A 10,723-nucleotide genomic window follows, 5' to 3' on the forward strand; every position below is an offset into this window, starting at 1 on the left:
ACTGGGGGCCTCCAGCCCACCTCCCACAGGGCGCCACCCCCTACCTTCGGTGTTTGCTGCTGGAGGGCCCCTGGGGCTCCGGGCCCCGGCTCTGGGCAGCTTCCTTTTGGTTCCGAAGCTGCAAGGGGGAAGGGGCTGCTGGGAAGGGGGCAGGACGGGCAGACCCTCCTGGGTCCCACACAGAGCTGTGCTGGGGGGGGACCGGGTGCTTTGTGGACTCGTCTGCACGGCGCCCTGGGTCTCCAGTGAGTACTCCTGGAGCCTCCGCCTCCGGGGACCCCCGGCACACCCGGACACAGCTGCCTCCCCCACGGCTGCTCTCGGCCAGTTCCGCCCGAGTCTTCACACCTGAGCCGGCCCCACGGCTCCGCCTCTCCTCTCAGCAAACCTCAAGTGCTGCAGGTCCCCCAGAGGCCCCCAGGCTTCATCTGTGCCCTCAGCGCCCAGAAACCCTGCCTCACCCACTAACCCTCCAGGGGCCCCTGGCCCCCTCACCTGCTCCTGCCTGGCTTTCAAGGCCCTTTGGGGTCTGCCCCTGTCCCTGCCCCGCACCCCCCTCCAGGTACCATCTGGTTCCTCCCCCAGCCTCTGCACAGTGCGGCTCCCTCAACACGTGGGTGAGCCGCCCGTCCAGTCCACCAAGCCGAAACCACCACCTTCTCCCTCAATGTCGCCGCGGCCAAGCTTTAAACAGGGATCTGACCCGGGAGGCCTCAGATGATTCCTGCTACCTCAGAGCGCTATGAGACAGGTGGGTTCTGAATGCTTTGGGTCAGTAACATATACGCCATTCGTTGCACAACACGTGTTCCAGGTAACAGCCCGCGTAACTCATGAAGCGTGACCATTCACGCTGTTTAGTATTCTGCCCATTTTCCTGAGGCCCGGAGAGACTACCGGACTGGTCTGAGCTCACACAGCAAATGAAGGGCAGAGCTGGGATTCAGATCCCAAATCCAGCCGTTTGCCCCTTCCTTCTGAGTTTTTCCAGTGACAAGGCCTGGCCCTGTGCTGGTGCGGGGACATCCCAGGGATGACCAGCTCCATCGGCACCCCGAGATGCCCAGCGGTGCCGCTGATCACAGCTCCCTGCTGGGCCCCGTCAATGGCTGGGGAAGGGCGGCTCCCCAGGTTCGCGGAGGCCCCGGGTCCCGACTGCAGATGGAGACTCACGTCCTCCTGCTTCCGGGCCAGTTCCTCCAGCAGGCTCAGCACCTCCTCGTCCGCCAGGTCACAGGGACGCTGCCCCTGGGTGGGCAAGGGTTAGGGCAGGTGAGGAGTAGGCGGAGGTGGAGGCCCTCCCGCCCCGCGGCCCCCAGGAGCTAGGCCAGGCCCTCACCGCGTGGGTCAGCGAGTCCATGCCCCCACCGTGCTCCGCCAGCAGGCGGCAGGCATCCTCCACACCCCAGTGGGCCGCGGCGTGCAGGGGCGTCCAGCCGTCTCCGTCACGCAGCTCCGGGTCGTAGCCAGCCTGGAGGAGCAGCCTGGGGGCCGGGGAGGTCTGGGTTCAAGGGCCGAGACAGGGGCTCGGGGCTAGGGGCCATGGTCAGAACCAGCTGTGACAGGGCCGAAAACAGGCCTGGGCCTTGAGGCACCCTTCACCAAGGAGACGCTTCTGCCACGGGCTCTGAGCCCTCCCCAGCCTATCAGGTGGCCTCTGGGACCCTGCTCCCTGAACCTGCAGGGCTCAACTCCTGACACCTCCCCTGTGCTGGGACAGCCCCAGCGGAGGTGGAGGAGGGTGTTCCCCAGTGCCCAAGTGCAGAGAAAGGCCGAGACCCCCCAGGAGGGGCGGCGTGGGGGCAGCAGGGTTCCAGGAGCCCACTGGCTTGGGGCAGCGGTTCTCAGCCAGGACGACGCTGCCGCCAGGGGGCGTCTGGAGACGTTTCTGGCCGTCACAACGTAGGGGCAGTGCCGGGGGCACCAGTGGGTAGGCTGAGGATGCCCCGAAACCTCCCACAACGCAGAGGACCGCCCCCCAGCAAGGACGGATCGGGACCAAACGCCAGTGCCAAGACGGAACCCCGGCTTAGAGGGTTCTTTCCCGGGAGATCACCACCACCATGGACCACTAGATCTGGAATCTCTGTCTCTCATAGCTAGGAATGGCCAGCTGAGTAGGGTCTGGCAAATGGGGATGTCAGCACTAAGTGTGTATATCACTTCTGGATTGTTCTCTTAAAAGAAACAGACATTCACTCATTTGGCCCCCCTTCCTGCTGGCTGCCTGGGATGCAGATGCAATGGCAGGAGCTGAAGCAGCCACCTGAGACTCAGGAGGGGAAGTCACGGGCAGAAGAGGGCACAGCCTCCAGGGCTGGCCATGTTACCAGGCCTGACCATTCACAGTGTCCCATCCTCCTTGCCACAGGGATCAGCCCTGGGATGAACAGGTGCCCAGATAGTATAGGACCTGGGACTTTCACTGGAACTACAGAGGATGGGGCACCCTACCTCCAAATTAGAGGAGACAGCCAGGATATGAGCCCCAAGCTATCAGGGGTCATCTTAAGTTCCTTACTGGAAAACATTCTCTTCTTTTCCAGCCATTCTGTGCTGCCTGCGGAATCTCAGTTCCCTGAGCAGAGACTGAACTTGGGCCACAGCAGTGAAAGCCCAGAACCCTAACCACTAGACCACCAGAGAGCTCCCCCAGAAAACCTTCCTAAAAATTCATTAACACAGAAGTGAGCAGAGATAGAGGGATTCGCCGGAACTCCATTGTCATACTAAATATAAGGGGAGCCTGATAAGAAGCAGAACCAGCTACTCTGACAGGAAGGGGTGAGGCGGTCAGAAATGGGACAAGACTGATGTGGGGATGAGAGAAAGGGAGTGTACAGGGCAACAATTTAAAATATGTATGCACCAAATGACCTGGCCTTAAAATCCGTAACACAAAACACACAAAGACAGGGAGAAACAGGAAAGCCCCACAGGCGTAGTGAGACATTTTACCACATTTTATCACATTCTCTCACAGCAACTGACAGAAGCAGCAGATGGGAAAAGAAAGAATCACTAGGGATACAGAAGATTTAAACAGCATGAGTACAAAGTTGACCTAATAACCTATATACGGCGCTGTCCTTGACAACACACTTCTTTCCTGGCTGACACTGACTGGGGTGTGAGGCAAACCTTGACAGATCTCAAAAATTAGGACTCACAGAGAACCTGCTCTAGGACCACAGCGAGATTAAGCTGGGAAATGAGCACAGGTGGACTCAGGAAGTATGGAGGGTTCAGCTCCAGACAACCAGCTGGCTTTACTGCAATACAGCGAGTCATGTGAACTGCTCTTGTTTGCCAGTGCATGGAAAACTTAAGTCTATTAAGTGTGCAAGAGCATTATGTGTGAAATAAAACCCAATGTATGTAACTTAAAAAATACTTTATTTTGCTAAAAAACGTTCACCGTCATCTGACAATGCAGGGCTGCTGCAAATCTTCAATTTGTTAAAAAAGAAAAAGGAAAATACTATTGGCGAAGTGCAATAAGAGGAGGCACGGCTCTAATGAAACCGTGACTAGAAAACCCCGTATATTTGTAAATTAACGACATGCTTCTAAATGATCTCTGGGTCAAAGAAGATTACAACCTGGAAACTGTCTTAAACTGAAGGGCAGTGAGAAGCCTGCACATCCAGACGTGGGTGCAGCTAAGGCTGTACTTGGAGGGAAACGCATGTCTTTACTGCACAGTGAGAAAGGGGCAGGAACAGACGAAACCCTCAGGAAGGCGTAAAACGGAGAGAAGGGACCAGGGCGCTGGGTGCGGGGGCAGGGGATGAGGCCCGGCTTACCTCATCACTTCGATGTAGCCCTTGGCGGCGGCCACATGCAGGGCGGAGGCCCCCGTGCGGGGGTGCCGCGCCTCGGGCATGGCGCCCCCGTTCAGCCAGCACCTTGTGTCGTGAAGCAGCAATTCCTCCTCCGCCCGTTTGGCTGCCTCCACATCCACACCTGGGAGGACCAGAAGCGGTAAGAGGTGGGGTACCCCCCGCGAGACCCAGGGCGGCACCTGGCCTGTGTGCTCCCTGGGGGCTCAGGGGAGCCGGGCCCCCCGCGAGACCCAGGGCGGCACCTGGCCCGTGTGCTCCCCGGGGGCTCAGGGGAGCTGGGGTCAGCACTGTCACTTCCCAAGCGGGCAGCCGTGGACTGCACTGGGGGTCCCTGCTGGGGGCTGGGGGATCTCGGGTCTCACCTCCCCTTTCACTACGGATACGGCCCTTAGCCCGGCATCTTCCTGTGTTTTGTCACCTTCATCACTCACAAGAGGACAAACCAAGCAGAAGCCACTGAGGACGCCCAGGCCACTGGGGCGACAACACCCTCACCAGCCACCCCCTGCGCCATCTGGGGAGGGGCCAGCATGCTTCCTCTCTCGTCGGTTTCAGGAAAAGTGCTCTGAACTCACCGACGAGAGGGCAAGGGGAAGCTTTACATGAAACAGAAGTCGATTCTGGATCGAAAACAGGCAGCCCTGTTGAGGGCGCAACAGTCCCTTCCAACCATCACTGAGAATCTGTGGTTTGCCCATTAAGAGCGGTCGAGATGGCAGTCAGAAATGGGCATCTCCTCTAAGGGCTGTGTGCTCCTCCTGGGAGCTTTGTTCCTGTCTGCTATTTTTCCCACTGCGGAACTGCTCACTTGCCCACGTGCAGCCGAGGATGGAGCCATCCTGCATGTGGTCGGCAGCCGTGCAACCACGGAGCAGCTGCTGAGCCAGGCTGCAGACCGCCAACATGCAGGATTTCAAAGCGTAGAAAGAACGTGCAGCAGCTCACGAATAGTTCCTTACACTGATTGCACACAGAAATGACAATGCCCCGGACGTTCGGATTAAGTAAACCATGTTCCTAAAGTGAACCTCACCTGTTTCTGTTTTTTAAAGCGCCTTCCTGTAAATCCTTGATTATGCGTGTGGCTGCCTCTGGCTTCCCACTGGACAGTGCGGGCAGAGAAGCGCGTACTCGGCGCTTGGCTCACAGCAGTACCAGGGGGCCCCGGAGCTAACAGCCTTCACGAATTTGCTTTCAGGAGCAGGAACCTTGGCACACCCTTACTACAAGGTTGTAAACCCTGCCCCAGGCTATGCAGGGGCCCCAGTCCATGGAGGGGCCCCAGTTTGTCCAGGTATGGCAGCTGGGCACTGGGACTAAACTCCGCTGGGATTGCCTCAGGGTGCCCTGGCTGAGGGACTCCCAGGGGAACTATTCCAGGAAGTTCTGGCTGGTGAGGGCTCACCCGCAGGCCAGGAAAGTACCCGGGACTCAGAGACCCAGCCCCTCCCGCCCGACCTCCTTAAAGGGAATCACCTACATTCAGTCCTATTATAGACACAGGCGCCTGGCGGGCAGGGAAAGGCGGGGTTTGCAGACCTTCTTCTGCAGCCACAGTTAGTGTCCTGCCTGTTCAAAGGCATCCTTCTGCAGTTTTGCGTTTTGTGGAGATTCGCCCATGTTTATTAACAGAACTCCTGATGGAGGGGGGCAAACCAGCATCTGTGCGTGCAGGCAAGCTGTTCAGTTCACACAGGTTTATCTATTTCACCAAACGTGCGATTCAGTGGCTTTTAGGACATTCGCCATGTGCCGCCATCAACCCTATCTATCTGTACCTGAACTTTCTCATCACCCCAAAAGGAAACCTCTTACCCCATCAAGCATTCCCTGCCCAGAGCCTGATAACCACTAACCCACTTCCTGACACTGTGGATCTGCCTCTTCTGGACACAGCCTATGTCTGTAAATAAAGTTTTAATGGCTAATGTCCACACCCACTCTTTTGCATACCCCCCTGGCAGTTTTCCCTATCACAGATCACTCTTCTACAGAGTACTGATTGATCTCTTCTGGATTTGGTGTTAGCCCACCCTCACTCTCTCAACTGAATGAGGAGCTCCCTCAGAATACATCCATCTGAATGCAGAGTTCCAAAGAATAGCAAGGAGAGATAAGAAGGCCTTCCTAAGTGATCAATGCAAAGAAAGAGAGGAAAACAACAGAATGGGAAAGACTAGAGATCTCTTCAAGAAAATTAGAGACACCAAGGGTACATTTCATGCAAAGACGGGCTCAATAAAGGACAGAAACAGCGTGGACCTAACAGAAGCAGAAGATACTAAGAAGAGATGGCAAGAACACACAGAAGAACTGTACAAAAAAGATCTTCACGACCCAGATAATCTCAATGATGTGATCACTGACCTAGAGCCAGACATCCTGGAATGTGAAGTCAAGTGGGCCTTAGCAAGCATCACTATGAACAAAGCTAGTGGAGGTGACGGAATTCCAGTTGAGCTATTTTTCAAATCCTAAAAGATGATGCTGTGAAAGTGCTGCACTCAATATGCCAGCACACCTGGAAAACTCAGCAGTGGCCATAGGACTGAAAAAGGTCAGTTTTCATTCCAATCCCAAAGAAAGGCAATGCCAAAGAATGCTCAAACTACTTCACAATTGCACTCATCTCACACGCTAGTAAAGTAATGCTCAAAATTCTCCAAGCCAGGCTTCAGCAATACATGAACCGTGAACTTCCAGATGTTCAAGCTGGAGTTAGAAAAGGCAGAGGAATCAGAGATCAAATGGCCAACATCCTCTGGATCATCAAAAAAAGCGAAAGAGTTCCAGAAAAACATCTACTTCTGCTTTATTGACTATGCAAAGCCTTTGACTGTGTGGATCACAACAAACTATGGAAAATTCTGAAAGAGATGGAAATAACAGACCACCTGACCTGCCTCCTGAGAAATCTGTATGCAGGTTAAGAAGCAACACTTAGAACTGGACATGGAACAGATTGGTTCCAAATAGGAAAAGGAGTACGTCAAGGCTGTATATTGTTACCCTGCTTATTTAACCTGGAGAAGGAAATAGCAACCCACTACAGTACTATTGCCTGGAAAATTCCATGGATGGAGGAGCCTGGTAGGCTATAGTCCATGGGATCACAAAGAGTCAGACACGACCGAGCGACTTCACTTCTTCTTATTATTATTAACTTAGATGCAGAGTACATCATGCAAAATGCCAGGCTGGATGAAGCACAAGCGGAATCAAGATTTCCGGGAGAAATATCAATAGCCTCAGATATGCAGATGACACCAGCCTTACAGCAGAAAGTGAAAAAGAAATAAAAAGCCTCTTGATGAAAGTGAAAGAGGAGTGAAAAAGGCGGCTTAAAGCTCAACATTCAGAAAACTAAGATCATGGCATCCGGTCCCATCACTTCATGGCAAATAGATGGGGAAACAGTGGAAACAGCGGCTGACTTTATTTTTCTGGGCTCCTAAATTACTGCAGCCATGAAACTGAAAGACGCTTGCTTCTTGGAAGAAAAGCTATGACCAACCTAGACAGCATATTTAAAAGCAGACACATTACTTTGCCAACAAAGGTCAGTCTAGTCAAAGCTATGGTTTTTCCAGTAGTCATGTACGGATGTGAGAGCTGGACCATAAAGAAAGCTGAGCACTGAAGAATTGATGCTTTTGAGCTGTGGTATTGGAGAAGACTCTTGAGAGTCCCTTGGACTGCAAGGAGATCAAACCAGACAATCCTAAAGGAAATCAACCCTGAATATTCATTGGATGGACTGATGCTGAAGCTCCAATACTCTGACCACCTGAACAGAAAAAAAAGAGCTGACTCATTTGAAAAGACCCTGACGCTGGGAAAGAGTGAAGGCAGGAAAAGAAGGGGGCAACAGAGGATGAGATGGTTGGATGGCATCACTGAGTCGATGGACATGAGTTTGAGCAAGCTCTGGAGTTGGTGATGGACAGAGAAGCCTGGCGTGCTGCAATCCATGGGGTCGCAAAGATTTGGACAGGACTGAGCGACTGAACTGACAGCCTCTCAACACTGGGAAGCTCGACGGGGAGGGTGCCATTGGGTGACCTAGGAGTGGAACTGCTGGAGCACTGGGAGTGAGGATCTCCAGCTACAATCCGTGCCGTCCGTCTAGCTGTTCACACGGAGGCTGGAATCACCCGTGTGCCTGCCAGCCAGAGAAAAGAGCGCCGTGGCTGGGCCTCGCCAGGACTGGAACTGCCTGTCAAAGCTGCCCACCTCTGAGAGTAACCAGCCAGCATCCCTGTCCTAATGTTGGGATTCCTTCCAGCCCAAGTCCCTGTGGGTCTGACCGTAGCCCTTCTGAGCAAACTGGCCAGGAGGTCCTGGGCTCGGGCCGACCCCTGTGGCCCAGGCTGTGAGCAGTGTCTGGGGAGGGGCTGTCGCTTGGAGCTGCCAGCGTCCAGGCCCCCTCCCTGCTTGTCCTCACCCCTGCGCTCACCCGATGTGGCTCCAACATGAGGAGCCCACAGCCTGGCTCCACGGGCAGCTGCGTCACCAGGCCTGACCGTCCTTCTTGCCATACGACTGGCTCAGGGCAGGCTGTGACCAGGGTGGCCCTAAGGGCAGAGGGCTGGGGCTGGGGCTGCTGAGAAGTCTAGTTCCAGTTCCGCCGGGGTGTCAGCCTGCACTGCTAGGAGCCACACTAAGTGCCTCACCGAGAGAAGCAGCCTAGGAGTGAAGCCAGCACAGAGCTCAGCAGGGAGATGGGAGAAGGCTTTCAACTGTGTCTGCACCCCGGATCAAGCCACGCCTGAAGTCCACATAACTCCTAGACTTCAGTTACAGAGGCCCATGGTTGTCTTCCTCTTAAAAGTGTGGTAAAGCACAGATTCTGCCCACCACAGTCCACTGAGGCCTCATGTCAAGACAGGCACCGTGGAGCCACATCACCGAGGCCTCCGGATTTCAGAGGCAGCTGCGCCCCACCCCCAGCAGTGCAGCGGACAGTCTTCCCAGTAACATCACAGGCCTTTGTGCCTGGTCGGTCCTACAAGCCAACCGCCCCCCCCACCCCCGCGACCTTCGGCCCGCAGGAGGGGCACAACGGGTCACTGTGAGAAGGTGATCAGAGCTCTGGGCAATTCCGGCAGGAACACACAGGAGGCCTGAGAGATCACCCGGCCCCGGTGGCCTCCAAGCATCGCCCTGCAGGCTGCTTTTTAACAACAAAGGGAAGAAGACGCCTCCATAGCAGAGTCACCTTGGCGTCCTCTGAATGAGGCTCAAGGTTAACATCACCAATAACAGGGCGGACGGAGTTGTCTCCCTGCAGAACTTGCTGGCAAGTTCCTGCCAAACCTGCAGAACTGACAGAGCAGTCGGGTCCAGGCTGAGGGGCCATGTAAACAGGGGAGGGGTGAAGGCTGGTGCGGGCGGCAGGCGGGGCCGGGGGGGGGAAAACTGGGCAGGTCACCCCCGCCGGAGAGGGAGGGCGCACAAGCGATCACAACAAGAAGCTGGAAACTCGGAGTCCACACTTCAGGATTCCACTTACGGAAAATGTCCAGGATGGGAAACCCCCACACAAAGCCCACGGGTGGCCCCCAGGGCTGAAGGGGAGGGGAGGTCGGGGGTCACGGCCCAGGGCTCGGGGTTTCTTTGAGCCTGATCAGAATCATCCAAACTCAATGTGCTCACGGACACATAAGCTTTAGTATGACCACGCTAAAAAGACAAAACAGAAAACACGAGCCCGCACGTGTCTAAAGGGTGAAGAAAGCGCACACTCGGACACTGTATCTACACGAAGCTGCTGAAAACCCTGGTGAGCCTCAGCGGAGGCTGCCCTCATCGGACTGCTAGTGAAACCCGGCTCAGCGTGTGAAGTTGTCCAGGTGAAAACGTGGAGAAGCGGAGGCAGGAAAAGCCCGGTTCTGTCTCTGCTTCGCTTCGCTCCCTACATCTGAAGCAAACCAAGGCTCCGGAACTCGGCTCGCCCACCAGCGCCTCGCGCCCCGCGGGATTCCTGCGGCCACCAACACCTGCCCAGGGCGGAGCCTCGTCCCTCCCAACCCTAGCCAAGCTGGGAATCGCCTGGGACACCCGGCCGTTCTTCAGCAGCCTCCCCACGCCTCCCCCATGGCCCTTCAGACCCCCTGGCCCCACCCTCACACCTCCTCACAGATGCAGCGCGGCCACCACACCCACTCGGAGGAGCAGATGGTCACCCAGAAACCACGCTGGTGACGGGGTGAGGGTGCTCACCATCTCCCACCTGTGGCTCCCCCAGCGAGTGGTGCCGGGCGAGTCCTCCCCACGGTCTAGTCATCAGCGACTGTGAGAGGGAGCGCGGGAAGGTGGGCGCCTATTACAAGTCACACAGGCTCCCCCTAGAAAACTGAGCGTGGCCAGGCAGGGAGTTTAGGGGGTCCTGGGCCCCCTATTAAGGACCCTGGGGCGCAGTGATCCTGAGTACAGCAGACCAGACCCCCAGAAGACTCAGCATTCCTCACTGCCCCCCACCCCTCAGCACAACTCCTGAGAAGACCCACCATCACCCAGGACAAGCCCCAAACTCAGTTTCCTCAGTCACCCCGAGATGAGCCAAACCCTGCCTCAATTACTTCTTCTCGGTTAAACGGTCCAGGCCACACTGAGACCCTGGGGTCCGGGTCCTTGGCAACGGAGGCCCCAGCGGCAGGAGCCCTGCGCCCCGCCCCAGGCCCACCTCGGCGGGCAATCTCCGCCTTCAGCAGTGCCTCCATGGCATCGGACTCGGCCAGGTCCAGAGGCAGGTCCCCGTCACTGTTGACTGCAGCGATGTTGGCCCCGTGGCTCAGGAGGTACCTGGGGAGGCAGGGGCGGGCCGCGGTCAGGACGGAGGGGTCCGGGCCCCACGCCCCGCGGGCCGCCCACCCTCC

General features: G+C 56.3%; 1 protein-coding gene across 1 annotated transcript in view; it reads right to left on the minus strand.

Annotated features, from left to right (window-relative positions):
* Nucleotides 1-10,723, minus strand: part of PPP1R12C (protein phosphatase 1, regulatory subunit 12C) — a 15,109-nt gene that overhangs the window by 2,877 nt on the left and 1,509 nt on the right. The window contains 6 exon segments of the mRNA XM_010833822.1: nucleotides 3-9; nucleotides 45-118; nucleotides 1,174-1,248; nucleotides 1,340-1,484; nucleotides 3,807-3,966; nucleotides 10,531-10,719. Coding sequence (XP_010832124.1) covers nucleotides 3-9; nucleotides 45-118; nucleotides 1,174-1,248; nucleotides 1,340-1,484; nucleotides 3,807-3,966; nucleotides 10,531-10,719 — 650 coding nt within the window.

The sequence above is a fragment of the Bison bison genome, unplaced genomic scaffold (assembly GCF_000754665.1).
Source record: "Bison bison bison isolate TAMUID 2011002044 unplaced genomic scaffold, Bison_UMD1.0 scf7180017845351, whole genome shotgun sequence".
NCBI classification, from domain to species: domain Eukaryota; kingdom Metazoa; phylum Chordata; class Mammalia; order Artiodactyla; family Bovidae; genus Bison; species Bison bison.